Source organism: Eurytemora carolleeae, unplaced genomic scaffold (genome assembly GCF_000591075.1).
Source record: "Eurytemora carolleeae unplaced genomic scaffold, Eaff_2.0 scaffold609, whole genome shotgun sequence".
NCBI lineage: Eukaryota > Metazoa > Arthropoda > Copepoda > Calanoida > Temoridae > Eurytemora > Eurytemora carolleeae.
Window position 1 is genome coordinate 64,695 of NW_019396624.1, and position 21,261 is coordinate 85,955.

The 21,261-nt window shown below is 31.7% G+C and overlaps 1 protein-coding gene across 1 annotated transcript in view; it reads left to right on the forward strand.

Moving 5' to 3' along the window:
• LOC111706508 (phosphofurin acidic cluster sorting protein 2) overlaps positions 1–21,126 on the forward strand; it is a 27,993-nt gene extending 6,867 nt beyond the window's left edge. Inside the window, exons 7-25 of the mRNA XM_023479399.1 lie at positions 1,079–1,170; positions 2,929–3,003; positions 3,992–4,118; positions 5,345–5,408; positions 5,947–6,019; positions 6,576–6,694; positions 7,016–7,103; positions 9,154–9,303; positions 11,944–12,030; positions 13,606–13,722; positions 13,880–13,951; positions 14,846–14,966; positions 15,337–15,404; positions 16,089–16,096; positions 16,930–16,969; positions 17,564–17,635; positions 18,282–18,345; positions 18,491–19,110; positions 19,494–21,126. Coding sequence (XP_023335167.1) covers positions 1,079–1,170; positions 2,929–3,003; positions 3,992–4,118; positions 5,345–5,408; positions 5,947–6,019; positions 6,576–6,694; positions 7,016–7,103; positions 9,154–9,303; positions 11,944–12,030; positions 13,606–13,722; positions 13,880–13,951; positions 14,846–14,966; positions 15,337–15,404; positions 16,089–16,096; positions 16,930–16,969; positions 17,564–17,635; positions 18,282–18,345; positions 18,491–19,110; positions 19,494–19,613 — 2,177 coding nt within the window. The 3' untranslated portion in view covers positions 19,614–21,126. The remainder of the gene's footprint in view (positions 1–1,078; positions 1,171–2,928; positions 3,004–3,991; positions 4,119–5,344; positions 5,409–5,946; positions 6,020–6,575; positions 6,695–7,015; positions 7,104–9,153; positions 9,304–11,943; positions 12,031–13,605; positions 13,723–13,879; positions 13,952–14,845; positions 14,967–15,336; positions 15,405–16,088; positions 16,097–16,929; positions 16,970–17,563; positions 17,636–18,281; positions 18,346–18,490; positions 19,111–19,493) is intronic.
• The last annotated feature ends 135 nt before the right edge of the window (positions 21,127–21,261 follow it).

The following is a 21,261-nucleotide window of genomic DNA, read 5'->3' on the forward strand; positions in this document are numbered from 1 at the left end:
CTGTATCATGTTTTCTGTATCCTGCGTACTTTATAATTTATCCTGTATCATGTTTTCTGTATCCTGCATCACGTATCATTTATCCTGTATCATGTTTTCTGTATCCTGCAGCACTTATCATTTATCCTGTATCATGTTTTATGTATCCTGCGTACTTTATAATTTATCCTGTATCATGTTTTCTGTTTCCTGCCTTTCGTATCAGTTACCCTGTATCCTATAATCCTGTATCATGTGTCCTGTACCCTGTGTCATTAGGTTTGTATCCTTCATATGTATCTTATAACCGAAGTTTTATTTTGAATCCTGTATCTCGTACTCTGTAGTCTGTATCATGAATCTTGTATCTTGTTTCCTGTATCCGATGTCACTTGAACTATGTATCCAGGAGAGAGGAGAACTGATGTATTCTGAAGATGAGGATGAGTTCTCGTCTCCTGAGGAAGGATCAGATTCTGAACCTATGCTTGATGATGATCAGAGAGGAACTTCAGTTAGAAGGAAATCAAATAAAGGTGAAACTAGTGATAAGCTTTTAAGAAGTAATCATTAAAAATTTTTAGTGGAATGAGATTGTTGAAACAATTTACTTAGTAAACATTAATTTTAAAAAATATTTTATTTTGTTGAATTAATTTATTACCCACCAGAACCTTAAAAACATTATAATATTAAATATGTCTAACAAGGAATTTAAGAATTATTGATGTAAAATAATGGGGGATTTCCAGCATATTCTGAAAACTGTGAAAATTGCAAGGATAATAAATAACCAAGTTTACTGCAACATGACTGAAGCTTGGATAGGGCTGGATGAAAATTCAATTTATCAATTGCAAAAAAATGATTAATGATACTTTGTTCCTAAGGAAATAGAAACTTTATAATGAACTCTTTATAGGAATTATCGTAACTTCAAGTATTTATCTATTTAAAGAGAAACTTGACCCTTTCACTACGATTTCTTGCATAAAACTACAATTTAAAATACAAAGCCATTAAGAGGTGACCGTTGTGAATCTGACAATCACTATATAAGGGTAATAATCTTGATAATATGTTGAATGTGCGTGTTTAGGTGTGATCAACATGAGCCAGGTGCTCCAGAGGCAGATGGAACAGGAGCTGGAGTTGGTGGACAGCAAGGCAGGGGGAGTAGTTCTAGGAAAGGTGAATACATTTTATTCAATAATTGTTTTTCATGTGGGTACTCAGCTTTGACTGGATTAGTAGTCCTGCAGGGTAAGACCACCACGGGATATCGGAGAGTAATTAAATTAATCTGATGGAGATTAATGCTTGATAAGGGGGGGTATTTACCCCCAGGATTCTAGGGGGGGGTATTTACCCCCAGGATTCTAGGGGGGGTAAATAACCCCAATAACCCCCCTTATGGCCGCCATTGATCTTGCCTAGCACGGGATATGTCCCTTAAGTTGAGGGGGAGGGGGGTGATCTCGGATGGTATTTTTGTTTGTGCAAAATTAGGATTTTCTGCACAAATATTTTTATATAATTCCAAACAAATCAACCTATAATATTTTTTCGACGCATTAGTAAATAGTTTAAATTTCATAATATATTTTAATTGGTTTATTTACAACACACGACGATTTTTTTCCCGGTAGGTGTCTCTCCCACGCAGAACCATGCAGAAACATCGAGAGTAGAGAGACACTTGGCGATCAACTAATCGTCGGTTAAATTGCATCACATAAAACAAATAAAATATATTAGGAAATATCAACTATATACCAATGCGTCGAAAAAATACCGATGCTTATAGATTGTAATATCTGATTCATGTGTTTGGAATTAAATTGATTGTTTTACGATCCGAGTCGAATATTGCAACTTTCTGAATTAGTATGGAGTATGGACGCTTCTTTTGGTAAGCGTCGTTTTTAAAAATTTTCTCCTCATAGACGCAACAGATAGAATTAAGGTTAGAAGCGATCACAATCGAATATTTTTGACGTAAGCCATACCCCCTTTCATTTTTCGCGAACACTCCCTTTAAATAAATCATAAATGTAAAAAAGTAAGTGCTAGTTTATTCAGGAAAATTTGAATTATCATATTTAAAGTAAAATTTAAATAGCAGTATTTAAAAAAAATCAAGAATGCTGCTAGTTAGTTTAGTGTATAACAACAGGAAAAGAGAACATAAAATTCAGAAATTTAACTTCAAGTATGTAACTTTTCATTCCAATGAATGTAAACAAAGTTTAACATCTAAAGACAGGTGTACAAGATACAATGCAAAGTAATGGACTTTTTAAATGTAATTGTAATGTACTTGTACAGTGTACGTAAACTGTACACTTTATGTAAATTTGTAATGCATGTTCAGATATATAAACACAATTGTACTCATAACAAAAATACAGTTCATATAACAGATATATCTAAAACCAACTGTAGTGTGTACTCCTAAAATTAATATAGTTCTTGAACATAAATTCCAAAAAAAAAACAATTATACTCTGTATAATAATACAGTTCTTGTTCATATATATTTATTTACATATAAACGACTGTACGCTGTACAGTTCTTGTATACATAAATATCTAAAAACAACTGTACTCTGTTCAAATACAGATATTACTAAAATCAACTTTACATGTACTCTGTATAATAATGCAGTTCTTGTACAGATCTTTCCAAAAACAAATGTATGCTTTACAATAATACAGTTCGTATGCTGACATATCTAAAAACAACAGTAGTCCGTACAAAAATACAGTTCTTGTATATATATATATATATTTTAAAGTAATTTTACCCTGTATAATAATACAGTTCTTTATATCAATGAAGTTTAATAAAATAATGATATTAAAGTCCCATCAATCCCACATAAAAAAAATTAGCAAATTCAAAATAAAAATGAGAAAAATAAATAACTTAGATATTTGTTGTTGTAGGTTTACATGCAGTCCCTGTCCTCCCAGCCAGTAGACCATGAGGAACCGGGGAAACAGATGGTGTTGGGGGACCAGGTAAGGGGAATTCTTTATGTTTTATTTCCCCTATAATTATATACTTTTCCCTCTATCCGTATCCGATACCTACCTATCAGTAGTCAATACTGAAAGTAAACACCTAACTTCTTTTTCCTAGGTTTATTATTGCTTTATGGTTCATGTAAATTGTATTAATGTTAAGTGTTCTGTATTTTTATATAATATCCTGTATACCATATTTTCTGTGTTATTCTATATCCTGTAACCAGGCGTCCCGCATCCCGTATCATTTATACTGTAACATGTTTTTTTTCTGTATCTTGCATCCCATATCATTTATCCTGTATCATGTTCTCTGTATCCTGCATCCCGCATCATTTATACTGTATCATGTTTTCTGTATCCTGCGTACTTTATAATTTATCCTGTATCATGTTTTCTGTATCCTGCATCACGTATCATTTATACTGTATTATGTTTTCTGTATCTTGCGTACTTTTTAATTTATCTTGTATCATGTTTTCTGTATCCTGCATCACGTATAATTTATCCTGTATCATGTTTTCTATATCCTGCATCACGTATCATTTATCCTGTATCATGTTTTCTGTATCCTGCGTACTTTATAATTTATCATGTATCATGTTTTCTGTATCCTGCATCACGGTATAATTTATCCTGTATCATGTTTTCTGTATCCTGCATCACGTATCATTTATCCTGTATCATGTTTTCTGTATCCTGCAGCACTTATCATTTATCCTGTATCATGTTTTATGTATCCTGCGTACTTTATAATTTATCCTGTATCATGTTTTCTGTTTCCTGCCTTTCGTATCAGTTACCCTGTATCCTATAATCCTGTATCATGTGTCCTGTACCCTGTGTCATTAGGTTTGTATCCTTCATATGTATCTTATAACCGAAGTTTTATTTTGAATCCTGTATCTCGTACTCTGTAGTCTGTATCATGAATCTTGTATCTTGTTTCCTGTATCCGATGTCACTTGAACTATGTATCCAGGAGAGAGGAGAACTGATGTATTCTGAAGATGAGGATGAGTTCTCGTCTCCTGAGGAAGGATCAGATTCTGAACCTATGCTTGATGATGATCAGAGAGGAACTTCAGTTAGAAGGAAATCAAATAAAGGTGAAACTAGTGATAAGCTTTTAAGAAGTAATCATTAAAAATTTTTAGTGGAATGAGATTGTTGAAACAATTTACTTAGTAAACATTAATTTTAAAAAATATTTTATTTTGTTGAATTAATTTATTACCCACCAGAACCTTAAAAACATTATAATATTAAATATGTCTAACAAGGAATTTAAGAATTATTGATGTAAAATAATTACGTTTATAAGATTGGAACTTAGCAATGTGAAGTCAGTGTGATAAATATTAAAAACGTCTTTTCAGGGAGTTAAGAATTATTGATGTTAAAATATATTATATGGCTGTCCGGGTTCTCCAACTAAGGAGGCTTTCAGATCTATTTTCTGATAATCCTGATAATATATCTATTCACTCATATACATATATTTATATGTATGTTAGCTATAGCTGGCCGAACAGTTAGACCAAATTTGCTGAAATTTCAAGGGGTTGACATAAGCTAAAAATATCAATTTTTTCTTGAAAATTAGAAATTTTGAGAAAGAAAAGAATCCTGCGGGCAACGCCGGGCAAACTTCAGCTAGAATTTAATATGTTTGATAAGAGAGAACTTGGAAGTGACAAACCTTTTTGTTTGAATTTTGATATTATATTTGCTTATACACATTGCAACATTGAAAATTAATAATTTAAATAATTTGCACACCCCACGNGCACCTCCGTACTCCACACACCTTCCTAATATTCTCTTGTTATTTCAAGATTGTGACTCAATGGAATCTCGAGTCTTTCCTTCCGAGAAAATGTCCCAATTTTACTCCGAATTCTACCTAATCAATTCGTTACAGTGAGATTCTAGACACGTAATTCAATTTGTTTTAAGAGGGATTTCATTACCTTGTAAACTCAAAATGTTGTTTAAGATATTTAACTTCTTAAATGCATTCGTTTACATTTCTGTTAATAACCCATTAAATGTTTAATATCTTGAGCTCTGACCATTAACTTGACAGGGATATATATTTTCCTTAGATAAAGCCGGGCACTTTAGCTAGTATCTCATAAAAAGATAAAAATACTCCTGTAATTTGTACCTTGAATGGTGTAATTTCTTCGCTGGTGGTAATACTTTTTTATTTAGATTTTTTTTAAATACATAGTTCCACTCTTACTATTGATTGAAGAAGTTACAATCATTTATAACATATTTATTAGTGCAAATTTTTTTAACTTATATTACTATATTGTTTGTGTTATAGGGTTAACTAACGCTGCGGCTCGTCAAAGGAATATGCGCCAGCGATTTGTAGCTCTTCTTCGAAGGTAAACTTCATGAAAATAGTTTTTCTTTCCATTATTTTTTTTTCATTTATTTTCTTTATGATTGCATTATATGAAGAGTTAAAGGTTTCGTTTACAATTAAATTAAACTTTTGATAAACAATTTTGGTGTTATATTGAAAACTAAAAAGATGTTTCTCTATTTCTGGATTAAGTTTCTTTTGGTTCAATTCTACGTAGAAAATTTTGTTCATTTATTTCCTGTTAACAAATAACAATAAGGGGGTTAGAGTAACAACAGAAACAACATAGACAGGGGGGGAGTAAAAAGGGTGATAGTTTGATGAAAAAGCAACATTAGAGAGAGGGGGAAAGAGAGAAATAGATATGACGTCACAAAATTTACATTTAAATGAAATGATCCTAAATTCATTATAATTTAATATTATCATGAAACGTGAGAATTTCTAGGAAAATGCTTAACTTTTGTAATTAAAGGGATAAAAATCCATAAATGTTTTTACAAAGTATTTTTAATATTTCAAATTGATAATTTTCATTTATTATTCCTCTTTTCTAGGTTTAAAGTAAATGAACCTGAACAGCTAAAAGGACTCAAATCTAATAATTTGTCAGGAGAGCAGAGGGCGCAGGTTAATTTTTAAAAAATTGTCTAATTTAATTTTTAAANTGTGTACGCCTCTGTTAATGTTCCTCGTGTTCTCACTACTTGTAGATTTTTCATAACTCTGAAAACTTTTTAGTATCTATATTCTATATATATCTTTACTGGACACAGAAGCTATGAAAATGGTATGTTTTGGTTTCAATAAATCAGTTCCAGGTTTTATCTAAAGCCTGTCTTTCCCGGTATACAAATGACTTTTTCATATAAAATTACTTTTAAAGAAATAGTCGAATCTAAAAAGATTTAAATTTTATTTAGATTGCCCTTGACTTTTAGCATTAATGATAATGATATCCATCAAAGTTTTTTTTAAGCAAATAATTTCCCCCACAATTAGAAAGATAATTTAAGATTTTTTAGTAAATAATTTCCCCCAGAGTTTAAAAGATTTTGATATCCATTAAAGATTTTTAGCAATAATTTCCCCCAGAATTTCTCTGCAAAATGAAAGATAATGGTATCCATTGAAGATTTTTTAGTAAATATTTTTTCCCAGAATTAGAAATAAAACTGTTGAAAAGGTTGGTGATGTTGATCCCGAGGAGATTGAGGATTTAATAAACGAGCTGGAGGACTTGTCAGACTCAGGACCTGACGTTGATACTATCTCTGTAGGATCTACTCCGAAACCTTCTCTCAGGTTAGAAAGAGTACAGAGGCAGGATTAGGGACAGGGTCAGGGATAGAGACTAGTAGCAAAAAAACAGACACGAAAATAAACAGAAACAGGGAAAGAGAAATTATAGGAATTAAGACAAAAAAATGAAATGAAAAAGGTTCAGAGCGTTGGACTGGAAAAGAGACATAGACGGAGCGGGATCTGAAAAATTAAAGACAAAGATTTTTATACCGACCGTGACAGGGAAAGAAAATACAGTGAAAAAAAAATCAGACATTCACTCAATATAATGGTGATAAAAAACCATCATCTTCCTAAATTAAAAATTAATTCTACTTTTAGACCTTTCTTCTCTTCATCCCGATCTTTGATAAGAGAAGCATTAGATCACCCAACAACAGTTAAACCTAAGAACTCAATCCTTGAAAAGGTAAAATACGTTTTTTTGTTAGATTCATCCTTCCCCTCTTATTTAAGTGACACTCCATTTTAGACTGGCATGTCTTAATCACAACGGTAACCTTTAACTCGAGACTAAATGAGATATTATTAGATTTTCATCTGGAAATGGATTAATGAAAATTTTGGTTTCTTTTAAAAAAATGTTCTGATTTTTTGCGAAGGAAATTGCGGGAATAGAGGAACGACTGTATCTTCTTAATTGTTACATACTTGAAATTGGTCTACTGTCTCTTTCTGAAGAAAAAAAGTTTTTATGAAGGATCTAATGAAAAAGAGTGGGAAAAGAAGTAAAATAGAATTAAGGTTCTGAAGTGTATTGAATTAAGTTAGTTTTTGTGTCGAGTGAAACTATCTCTATGTTGTTTATTATTAAAACACAGACAACCATAGAGGAGGTACAAATATTAATTTAAAGGGACTGTAATCGTAATTTTAAGTGACCCTCCAAGCCAAGATGGCAATGCCGATTCACAACGGTATCATTTAAACCTTAAACTGATCAATGAAGTGTTGGATTCTGATAATTCCCGTATGTTAACCATATAAATGCGCAATTCACGTTTGTAGAGAAACCACAATTTAGAAAAAAGTGATTCAAATTATAAACGTAGGTAGTTCAGCGACCTTTTCAATTTATTAAATTTTGGTCATTTGTGGTTCCTCTATACCACCCTGTGGTTTTATATTTGCACACTGCTCAGGAACTTTGAGTATTATCCTGGGAGTATATAAATGCACTACCTATTTAGGAAATTATTTTAAAAGTATATTGTGAAATCTACTTGAAACCTAAATATTAATTAGGTTCAGAGTTAACCACAACGAATGATACTTTAGAAAAGACAATTAAAAACTAATAAAAGGGTATATTGAAGGCAGAAGACCGAATCTTACATGAAGATTGTCATATGTAAAGATTTTGTATTCTCTTTCTCTGTGGCTAACCCTGTATAATAAATACTCCTAGGTTACAATATACCCACTACACACAGATAATGTTTCATTTCCCCCCTAATCAGTTTAAAACTATATCATGTTCGAGGTTATACCAGGACCAATATTTGTTATTACAATTATGTATATTTTCTGCTGTTAAAAAAACACTAAGAATATATGCTCGAAATTTCCATTATATTCTCATCCCTTTTTCTTTAATTTTTTAAGTATTGCTTTAAGTTATGTAGATGTCTAACGATTTGTTACTCTCTCAAAAATCGTCAAGTAAATTGGATTTTAAAAATTTGTGAACTGAAAATACACGCTACTTGTTTAATTATTGCTTAATTTGGGCTTTTATTACCAACAAAGTACGGATCGTTACCGTCTGTATTTATCTAGCTAATTATCTATATTTTATCCATATTGCAATTAATCAGAATATATATAATTTATATGTACACAATGTTTCTTATTAGCTCCTTTTAAGTTAAAACATGTTATGTTAAACAAAAATGATTATATTTTAACAATTTAATCTATATATAAATTTAGCTTGTCTGTCTGTCTGTTTGTTTGTATCTAATAAACGTCAAAACGGCAGAACCGATCGAACCCAAATTTTGTGTGGGCCCTCACGTAAGGTTTATGAATAATCAAAATGTTAACATTTTTATTAATAGATTTTATTTATTTTTTTGAAAATGCGCGAAAAAAAGTATTATGAAATCCGCAAACTTTTTTTTTTATATACTGTACAAAGAGAAGATGCTCACAGATAAAACCACACTTAAAAGTTGAAATAGAAGATGGCGCGAAGCGCCCTAAAAGCCTAGTAATATAAATCTAATAATATTTCTATCTATCTGTCTGCCTTTTCTATACATATAAATCATAATATTTTTGTCTATTTTATATTTATCTGTGTATTTATCTATATATTTCCATCTATCTTTCTATAAGCCAATTTATTTATTTCTGTATATATATATCTTTTAGAATCTATTTATCTGTCATTTTTTTATTTATCTTATTATCTTTTTGACCTTTTTATCTATTTATTTATCTGTTTATTTGTTCAGCCTGATTTTGGTTCTGACCATCTGTCTGATGACTCTAGTAAGGGAGGAGGAGTATCTGATTCCCAGGGTGAAACTGTAACAGATCCTGAACACTCAGATACACAGGGGTTCCCATCCTCTCCACCACAGTCAGGAGACGAAAAAATTAAGGTAAAACATTTTTCTTATTTTTTTATGATTCAAGATGGCCACAGTTTGAGGATGAATCAAAATGCACAGGCACAACGTGTCGAATTGTCTGCCCTTTAAAAAAGAGTAGAATTAGAGCTGTTTTACTTTTCTGGTTTCATTTGATTGATATCACTGATTTGCCCTTTTTCCCCAGCTCTCTTGTTTGATCTGGCTTTACCAGATGGTATGAATTGGTACGACCTTGTTTGACTTGATTTGACCAGACTGGTTTGACCTGCTCTTACTGATTTGGGCAAACCAGGTTTGACCCGATTTTATGTAGTTTGACCTATTTGACCGGATTTTTTTTACTTGAGTTGACCGCACTGTGTCAAACCTTTCTTGACCGCACTGGTTTGACCCTTAAAATCCTGATTTTCTATTCTACAATCCAACTCGTGACTAGATTTTGCCGGTTACTTCTTATTAAATTTTTTCTCCGGAGGCCCAAAGTTTTTACTATCTTCCTTTTTTTAAACCTTGATTAGACTTATCTTGTTCTATTTATAACAGTACTTGGTACTTCACGTTAAAGGGAGTGACCGGCTATGTAAGGTAGTTGAACTGAGTATACAGAGTTTTGGAAAACTTCTTTCGGATTCATTTCAGACATATTAAACTTTTTAAAGATCTGTAAATCCTGAGTTTAAGCGCAAATTCGACGTTCAAAACGCCTAATTTGGGGGGGGATACGTTTTCAGAATTAGTTTTTTTTTAAATCATTAAATAACAACGACATAGAATGTAAAAAAGTTCTACAATAAACTACAGACGTCATGTATAGGAACATGTTGAGAAAATAAAAATTAATCTTATCATCGAAAATAAGTAATCTTGTTCAATTATTAGTTACTGTTATCTCATTATTCTGGTTTCTTATTATTCACAAAGATTTTCGCACATTTTCTAGAATTATTATTGAAAAGACGACATTTGAAGAATTTGAAGAAATCTGCGAATAAATTAAAAGAAAATTAGAAATTCAATATAATAATTAAACCGAAATAATCGATTTTAGCATTGATTTATTGACAAATTTCTTTTGAGAAATATGTTCCTATCCATCCAATTAGAGTACTGTATAATTTTTACTTTATTTTTCGTTGTCGTTATTTAATAATTAAAAAAAACTAATTCTGAAAACGTATCCACCCCCAAAGTAGGAGTTTTAAACGTAGAATTTGCGCTCAAACTCAGGATTTACAGATCTTTAAAAAGTTTAATATGTCTCAAATGAATCCGAAAGAAGTTTTGCACAACACTGCGTGCTCAGTTTAACTACCTTACATAGCCGGTCACTCCCTTTAAACTAAAGTAAATTGAACTTTCATATGTTTTCAATCCTCCTCTTCTTGTAGAGCTATTGGGAATTGAAAGTTATTTCTAGGATCGACTACAAAACTAGCTTTTCTCTAAAATGAAAATATTTTGATATTCTAATATATAACCGGATAGGTTTGCTTTTTTCATACTTATGCTTAAAATCAAAACTAAAGGAGCTACGATGTCACAAAGTCGTTGCTGTGTCGCATGATTTTCTCTTTCTGTTTAGCAGTTAATTGGTTGGTACTTTGTGAACATAAAAAGTAAAATATTCAGTTCTTTGGAGGAATGGAAAAGTTTTCCATTCAAATTTTTTTTAATGATTTCTCTTTTCACGGCACGTATTAATTTCCAGGAGTGTATTAGAATGTTTTGAATGTTTATCGACGCACTTAAAGCTCTGAATACATGTTAATGAACATTAAATGAGTTTAAAAACACGGAAATTATTTATTCACAAGCTCATCTAGTCCACAGGGGGGAATATATTTATTAGGAATTAGGGGGCAATAAAAAAATATATATATACAACTTTTCCTTAGCTCCCAATTTGTAGACAGACATAAAGTTAATATAAGATTTGGGGAGGGGGGGGGATGTATATGAGGTGCATTTTTTTGTTAAATAATTGTTAAATAGCCTTTTTGATGATTTTCAAATCTTATTTTCTACTTATACATTTTATAATTTTGTTTAAAGTTTTCTATCTCGCCCCCCCCCCCCTTGTACCTTAATTGTGAACAGATTCTTGATTTGTTTATAAAACCTTTAAAAAAGTTTAAAACATTGATGCAAGGGAAATCCAATGAGTAGGGAATAGTTGGCGTAAATATTTATACCTTTTTCTTTTGACGTCTGATCTTTTTAAAGGGACTGCCGACATAATTTTAGATAATTCTCCAACTTTACTTTTATCAATACCATTTAAAATTGAGTTTTATCTGAAATCTCTTAAATTTATTTATTTTTCAGCCCCATGACGTAGGTTGTACTTAAATAATACACGTTACTACGCTTCCAGGGCGCCCCTCTTTGTGGCAATAATATTTTACTGCAGATTTTTTCCTATACATTTTAAAGCAATATATACGTCAGATTTCGCGAATTATTCCGTATGTATTGGTGGATTTTCTAAATATTAGAAAAATATATTAAAGATATTTTGTTGCAACCGACTGCCATAAACCTTTTCTGGAATGAAGTAAAGTTTGGGCCTGGTTGGTTCAGCCGTTTTGATGTTTACTGTAACAACCAATGTACAAGTATATTGTTGATGTTTGACGATTGTTTGTTTAGACGGAGAACCGGTTTGATCGGTTGGATCGACGAAGTAAATTGTTTTCATTGAAGCAACCAAAGCATTCTACTCTTCCCGGTCACAAGGTGAACTTTTTATTTCGGTGTAAGGATATATATATATATCTTTATAAATGAAACAGGTGAAATAATTGTGATAGCTTCTTTCAAAAACTAAAGAATCTTTTATTTTCCGCAACTTACAGAATTTCTTAAAATTGGGACGAGTGTAAAAGAGGGCTGATCATAGTATTGAAACTTTAAAAGTCTAAGTCCATAGATTTAAATTTGTTGTTGATAACCCTCTGTTTGATTTAGATCTTTTGTATGATTTTGATTGCTTTTGTTATCAATTAAAAACTTAATTTACTGCCGTGGCTTGCAAAAAAGCCCCCTGTACGCATAAGTTAGTTTAAACCTAATCTATACTGAGTGCGTAGTTTCAAGGACAAATATTAAGCGTATCAATATATTATCAATTTGACGAGTAGACTCTTATCTTAATATTTTACATGTTGTGCTGACCGACGGATGGAAATCAAGGGTCTGCTAACTTTAAAAACAAACATTTTTCATAAAATTGAATGTTGAGCAATAAGCGATTTTTGGTAGAGAAACTGAAACTGATTTTTTTAAATATGGCTTGCATTATAAAGCCATTTTCACTTTTCTTAGTCTTAGTAAAAAAAATAACTACCAAAAGCTCTTCATTAACGGTGTTGGTGGGGGTTAATTCGTCGTTTTTAACTTGCTCATTGATGAGTAGGTTACTTTATTTTGCCCGGAAGTTGTTTTCACAACTTTTACCCTTTTACAAACACAAACATAAATAAACTAACAAACTATGGCAAACTCAGCTGGAAACAAAAACATAAATTCGACATTCCTTTTGTAATATGTTTTGGTAAAAACGTTAATTTTGATCTTTCTCCGAGGTTTTCTTTCTTTAAAATATTCTAAGCAACATAAGGATTAAAAGATTGAATAACTGGATGTAGAGGGAGGNATTTAACTGAGAAAATAGGACATCGTCACGGAATTTGATTTCATGTTTTAAACAGGTCATTTACAAAATATATCTAAAATATTTTAACTGCGTAGGAATTTTCTTTAAAATGAGGTTTCTGAAATGTCAGCTCGCATTTATATATTGATTTTAAGATTCTACAATTCATTAAAATTTTTATGATTATCACTCGAAGCACAGAATTTATGAGAGTTTGGGAAATAAATGTGCACATAGATAGATTTTTACAAGCGTTCTAATGTAATTGTCAGGGGTTGACCTGACATGGAAAAATCTCTTGTGCATAAAGTCATATTTTTTTTGCGTCCTCATTAGTGGGTCCCCGTTCGTGTGTCCTCTGCACTTAATAATATTTTTAAATATAAATATTTATATCCGCATCCAAGGGGCAAAATTCAAACCAAAACTGTAACAAAAAACTCTTTTTTCCTCCTAAATCTAAACTGATGAAAAAATAGAGATGATTAAAAAATTTCTTTAATTCATCATTAAAAAAGCGAAAAAAGGAAGAAAAGTAGTTTAAAAATTCTTTGTTGAAAAAATCAGTTATTAAAAAGAAATGTTCACGATCTGGAATCATAATAAAATGTATCTATCTATCTATCTAAATATAAATAAAAGACTCATGTGTACAGGATAAGATTGAGAGGTTAAACTCCGGCAGTTTCACTGGAACAGACTCTTCTCCGCGTAAAGTTCTCTTGGAACAATTAAGTAAAACTTTGCCAGCTGATGACGTTCTTCCTGAACAGGTATAATCAATCAATCATTCAATCTATCTATCAGTCAATCGACATTCTGATGGTTGTTTAAAAACAAGATCACATAAGCAATACCCAGTAATAAAGCATGAATGCTTTTATTTTTTAAATTCATAATTTTTCACTATTTTAATTTACATTTTTCTAGATTATTCTTGCCAATACTGGAGACCCACAGGCCTCTCATCTAGTCTCTAAACTTGCTGAAACAGGATTAAAGGTACAGGATGATTAAAAGTAAAAGTACAGAAGGGATTTAAGTTAAAGGAGTTAAATTTTTGGATGGATTAAAGTTGTAGGATTGATTAAAGCTGATAGAAGGATTAACAGTGTTAGATAGATTAACGGTGTTGGGTATTAGATTGATTAAAATTGTTGAAGTATTAAAGGGTTAAGAGGGATTAAAGGTACATGAGGAATTACAGATACATGAGGGATTAAAGGTGTTGGAAAGGATTAAAGGTACAGAAGGAATCATGCACAGGTGCAGGAGTGAGAAAATGTACAGAAGGAGCTTGAGGTTTTAAAAGTATTATACGTATAGAAGGAATAAAGGTAAAAGAAGCTTGACCTGGAATATAAATGTATATATTTTTATATAATTTTAGATTAATATCATGTACAAATAATCTGTACAGCTGGGCTTGAAATATAAATATTTTATGTATATGTTATCCTTACAGCTGGACCTGAAATATACATGTATTATATTATATGATCTTACTGCAGGGGTATATATAAATATATATTATATTATGTACAGGTGATCTGTACAGCTGGACCTGAAATTTATATGTAGTATGTACAGGTTAACTGTACAGCTGGACCTTAAATATATATATGTACTATGCATATGTGATCTGTACAGCTGGACCTGAAATATATATGTGCTATAAACAGGTGATCTGAGGCCGAATTTAAAGAATTTGAGCCGCACTTTAAATCTAAGCCGCCGGTCAAATTTTTTGGTTCCACTTAAATTTGTATTCAATTTTTCAAAATTTAAGACGGCCCTCAATTGAATCCGGTTTTTGGAGGATTTTAGACGCGCCTTAAATTTAATAAATTTGGACACTGTACAGCTGGACCTATTATATATAAATATTATGTACAGGTGATTTGTACAGCTGGACCTGCTGATGTACGGGCTACTCTAACCTGTCTTGTCACAAGAATACAGAAATTTTGTAATACAAACATTAACCCACCAAATATCATCAGGGTCGGACTTATAGGTTAGTTTATATAGTTTTACTTGGAGTTTAGTTCATGGAAAACTGGAAAAAGGGAACTTAAAAGAAGCTTACAATTGTAATGTAAATGTAAAAAGTAAGTTAAAATTTAAAAAGGTGATAGAAACGAAATGTGCAGAACACATAAGTCAAATGTATTTAAAAAGTAAAAAGTGAAAACTGAAAACGGAAAAAGCTCAAAGAAAGCTTAAGTTAAATATCCAAATAGAAAGCGGAGTCTTCTTAAGAAAAAAAAATTTGAGAAAAAAAAGAGTCATGGGATAAATGAATAAAAATTTCGAATTTGATTGTTTATTAAAAGTGAAAACTTAAAACTGAGTAGAAATCGTTTCAATAAAATTGTTTTGTTTAGGTTCAGATGCTTTCTTGAATTCTATGCTCCGACCCTATGTCGAATTATTCTCCAGTAAACCTCCAGACTAATTTTTCGCGTTCAAATATATAATACTAAATTTTTCCAAGATGTTAAAAACTTTTTTTTAACGTTAATCAAATAATGTTTCTCTTGAATATAAATAAGGTTAGTGCGCTAATTTTTGTAAAATATAGAATATAAAAATCAAATATTTACTTAATATTAATTAAGTAGTGTTCTAAGCTTTTAAACGTTATGTACTGTTATTAAAACTTGGCTTTTCGGCGCTTTGCGTCCCCTTTCCTGTAAATAATTTAAGCTTTTAACCGCTGCTTTGATCATTCTCGCAGTTTGTCGGGTTTTTATTCGAATTTGCGCATTTTCAAAAAAAAAATTTTATTTTTGATGGTCCATATATCTTACCTGGGGTCATATGTGGTCGCACACATAATCTGGGCCTAGTCGGTTCGGCCGTTTTTAAATTTATTGGATACAAACAAACAGACACCAAGACAAGCAAAGTATATATATTTAAATACATATCCTTGGTTCCACTTTAACAGTCTCGATAAGGTATACATTATATATGAATATCATCATTCACCCATAAGTCTTCATCGTGAAGGAAAATAATCTATTTTTATGAAATATATATCATCCTAATGGTGTGCTCAACACTATATTTAACATTTTTTAAATATAATATATTGTATTTCTTAGAAAACATAAACGAAGAATATTGATTATAGATTACAATGTATCGTTTATGTTATTGATCAAACCAAATCAAATTGTAATCTTTCTGGAAATCTTTATTATCCGATTAATTTGATATTTTTTTTCGGCTATATTTATGGTGAACAATATATTAATGTTGAACAATGAATCTTTTCAGAACATCTACCCCCCCATCCCCCTCAACTCACCTCATCTCTTTTCTAGAAATACTTTTTCCTAAAACTGTTTTATTGGTAAAATAAAGAAACACTCTGGTTGAGGGGTGTGGAATTAAACTTTAAATAAATAAATGAATATACCTGTTTTTATTAAATATATACTTTGCTTTTCTGTCTGTCTGTTTGTTTGTTCGTATCCAATAAACTTCAAAACGGCTGAACCGATCGGGACCAAATTTTGTGTGGAGAATCACATGACCCCAGGGAAGGTTTATGGATGATCGAATTTTTAAAAATGTGCCTCTAACAATTGTTTTGAAATACACGAATTTTTTTTTAATCCGCGAATTTTTTTATAATTTTACACTGAACAAAAAGAGAAAATGAAAACAATGAAAACAGAAGATGGGGCCCTGTAAGCCAAGTATATATACCTATCTGGCCCTAATTTTTTGTGGGACCTCGCGTGACCCCAGGGAAGGTTTATGGATGATCGATTTTTTAAAAATCTGCCTCTAACAAAATTCGATTTTTGAAAATTTGGAGAATTCACGAAATTTTTTTTTATAAAATCCGCGAAATTTTGTTTTGTTTTTGTTTTACAATGTGTATAAAGAGAAACGGTGGGAATAAACATGTTTACCCGGGGCAAAGCTAGTTCCTGATAAACCTGTTGAAGAATAATTATCTCCAGGTTCTTCATTATACCCCTGGGAGTGAACACTGTAGCTAAGGTTAGCACTAAATAATTTAGAATATATTTTGTTTTGTTTTTCTCAAACTCCAGTATATGTAATAGATTCAACATCTACTCGACAAATTTTGAAAAATAGATCATACATTAGTTTTATTTTGTTGACTTGAGTTTTAAAAATTGTTGATTTTATATATTAAATTCTGTAAATCTGAACATCATTATTAATATTTAGAATTAAAATATTTATTATTGCTTCTATCTTCTAAATACCAGGGGTGTATATTTTATTTTCTCGAAAAATCTTTTTTCTTTCCCCACCCCGTTTTGAAATTTATTTTCCCCGTAGTTATGAGCATTGAATTGGGGAAAATCAATGACGTTTATGGGGAAATCGATAATTTTTTTGGTAAAAAGTATTCAAAATAATGAAAAAAAAGCTGTCATTTGATATCCAATTTTTTCGTATTTTCCCCTAAATTCATCTAAAGATCATTTCCCCTCCCTCCCCCTAGGGGTGGTAGCTAATGGTGGTAAAAATATACACCCGTCTTGAAGTTCAGATGTTGATAAAAAAAATGTAATATATTTGTAACTTCTATTTTTGAATTTTGAAATACTGTTTCATGTTCAGAGTTTAGCTGCTCGGTGTCCTGTTTACTGTCAACTGTTCCAGGATGAATCTTGGAGAGATCTTCTTGATAAGGTAACGCGCCGTACTTTCCCCTTCCATCTATCATTCTGTTAACTCATTTTTCTCCACTTCCTTCCCCCTCCTTGTTATGTAAGTCTCAATATCTTTTCATTATTCCTACTTCTTTTCCCAACCTTTTGGCCTTGAACTACTTCCTTACCTTAGCTTCTTCCCGCTTCTTGTAAATTAATATTTAATTTCTTCCTCAACATCTCCACGCCCACCCTTCCCCTCCCTATAATTCTCCTCCCATTTATCTTTCTTTTAACTCATTTTCCACCTATTCCTTGTAAGCCCAAGACCACTTCCTTTTTCTTCCTCATTTCCCAATCTTTTGACCTTATACAACTTTCTTACATTATTTTCTTAAAACTTCTTTCTTCTCCTTGTAAATTTACATTTTTTCTTCACTATCCCTTCCCCTCCCCCCTTTCCTTTCAGTCCTCCCTTTATCTTTCCGAGACTGAAGTAATAAAATCAGTATAAACTTAGCTCTTTCCATTTATTCTCTCTTCTCTACATGTTTTCCTTCAGTCATCTTATTCATCCTTTGATGTTTAAACAATCATTTAGTTAATTGATTGGTTGATTGATTCGTTAATTGATTTGTGATTTATTGATAATTTATTGATTAAATTGATTGATTGATTGATTGTAGGCTGAGCCAAGTAAGCATGATGTAGCTGAACTGGTATCAAGAGTTGAGCAGTATTTGAAGACAGGTGAAATATTATTTTTGGGGTTTAATACATATACTGTAATGAACTAACTAAACAACAAAAATTTAGTTAGCTTGAATCATGCTTTGAGACTTGTATAAATTTGTTCAAGCTCTAGCTTATTTTTTAACATTCACACTTTGTTTAGGTTACACCACTCAGCTAACCATAGCTGAAGCAATGGTAACATACAAAGATAAATCTTCGGAAGAGGAATCTTGTCAAGTTTTCGTCCCGTTTGTCTCCGACGTGAGACTCTGGACAGGAACAGAACCGGAGACAGAAGACATCCAACCTCTGTCCTTGTCCTTCGGACACGGAGCTAACTCCTTCCTAGACCGGAGTAGGACAGACCGTCCTAGTCCCCCAAGCTCACCCAACATATCAAAGTATAGTTTCGACTCAGTTTCCAAGTCCGAGGACCTGATGGAGCTTCAGCTCGACTACTGGATCTATGACAAGTTCCAAGGAAAGCTCGACACCAGTGATCGTAAGTCAGAATCTGACAAGAAAAAACAGGATCCAAAATCTTCTATTCGAACCAACTTCCGGGGTCTTCTTATTAGTCATCTGTCCTCCTCTTCTCTGCTGGCACATTCCTCCGACTACCATTACTTCAACATGACATACACAACTAAGGAGAAGAGACCGAAGGCGGTGCTCAAGATAGGAAAGAAGAAGGAGAAAGGCGACTCGGATACAAAGACGACCACCATTGATGGAATCAGTAGGTTGATCTGTATGGCAAAATCAAGTCATCCTTTGAAGGTAAAAGAAAACTTGAAAAGGTGGTGGTGTACAAAATTATGTTTGTAAGGGGGAGGGAGTAAACTGTGAAAAGAAAATACCTGAAGAGACAAAAGTTGTAATTTCAAATGACCCTCCATTCTCAACGGTACGTACCCTTATCTTTTATATGATCAATAATGTGGGGCTATCGTCGTATTTCTAGCTTGGAAAGTGGTTTATTCTCAAGTCTTAATTGTTTCTGTTGTAATTAATCCGTTTATCACTATTTCAGATAATTACCATAATTGAAATAATTTTTTAAAGGAAAATAACGGATAATTAATTAACTTTTGATCAGACAAAGCTTGTAAGGGTACCGTTGTGAATCGGTCATGTACACTACAAATGATGTTTATGATTAGGTTTATATCGACGGACAAGATTGGACAGGAGTCAAGTTTTTCCAGTTAAGTTCACACTGGCAGACTCACATCAAACACTTTCCAGTAGCGGTGGGTACTTCATCAGCATCATTAGAGTAGTACTCAAGTACAACATGGAGTAGGAGTACCTACAGGAGTATCACTGGAGTGGACAAGAACAACTCCATCTTGCCAAACACTACTTCTGTCCTACTCTCGATATTATTATCAATCTCAACCAGAACCGGAATCAAAATTTAACTTTCAACATTTGTAGAATAGTTTTCAGACCTCCTGGCGGATTTTTTTTTCAATATGAGCTCTTTCAACCTCAGACGGTATTTTTTCGTCTGAAACCTCTTTCAAGGAATGTTTTAAATCGGACAGTGTAGCCAGTATTTGAGCTCATTAAGTCATTTTTTCAAATGAGCTTTAGATTAAGTACTAAAAGTCAACCAAGTGCATATATTTGTGTTCCTAAATTATAAAAATGAATTATTATGAAATATCAAGGTCCCTATAAGTGTTCTCTACTTATGCTTATATATTTATTCTGTACCAGACCAAGTATGGGGCAGAACTTTAATTAATTTAAAACATCTTTCTGAAACTTGTAATAGGTTTGCCGAAACGTGATATTTGATTTGACGAAATGTTCAACAAATCCTGAGTTATTGTTCTTGTTGTCTTCCAGTTACATATATTACCATAGTATTTTTATTATTTACCCATAGATTACAATAAGTTACCACATCTGCTTAGGCTTGTCAACAATTTCCAGTTGTCAGCTTTTCTAAACCATCTTAGCAGAATTGTATGTTAAATTTTTGGCGTGATTAAGTCAACCAACTTTCATCATCCCTTTTCCTGGTTTTCTGTCTCATTTTTACATGAGGTTGCTTGGGACCAACGAGGTTTGTGCATTTTGAATAAAAATGTTTAAAATATTTAATGCTTATTATAAATTGGTTGGTTTAATATGTACATTCTTGATAATTGGGTGAACTCAGTAGATCCATTCCTCAACAGTTTTTTGAGCTTTAATCTATTTAGAATTAACAATGCATCGCTTGATCTTGTAAACCGTCAATAGTAATAAAATAGACAATGCAGAACTAGGTTTTATAAACACTTGATTTATAACTACTTTAAGTGTTCACTTTAGATATGGCATTTTCTTATATCAGTTCTTAAGCTTTCCAAACTCTGATCTTTTCTAAAAAATATTCAATAAAGTCTCAAATGTGTGATTATTCTATGTACAGAAACCCTGGTTTACATAACAATCCAAAGTATTAAGTGTGAATTCATAACATTTTACACAGTAAATTGAATAAATTGACGTTAACTTGACGATACAGCATAATGGCGAAAACTTTTTTCCAATGTGTAGAATTTGTTTAATTTCCAATCCACGCTAGTATTGGGTATTTAAATAGAAGTAAAATGTTAAATATATGATATTTAAAATTTCATAATTTTCCATATTATAAGTTATAATTGTATGTGAGCTATAAAAAATTTAATAATTTAGAAATCTGCTGCATTGTTAACCTAAGATTTCTTAGATTTTTTAGATTTCTTAAATTTCTGTAGTTGTCCAACAAAAAGATTATAAATTTCAAACCTAAAATTTATAAATGAAGATTAACGTAAGTTATATTTTTTTCATATAAACACAAAACATTAAGTGTTTTTTGGATATTTGAATAGGCCACGTTTTTTAATTGTCTTTATGTCAAGTTAAAAATCTCAGCATCACTTCTAA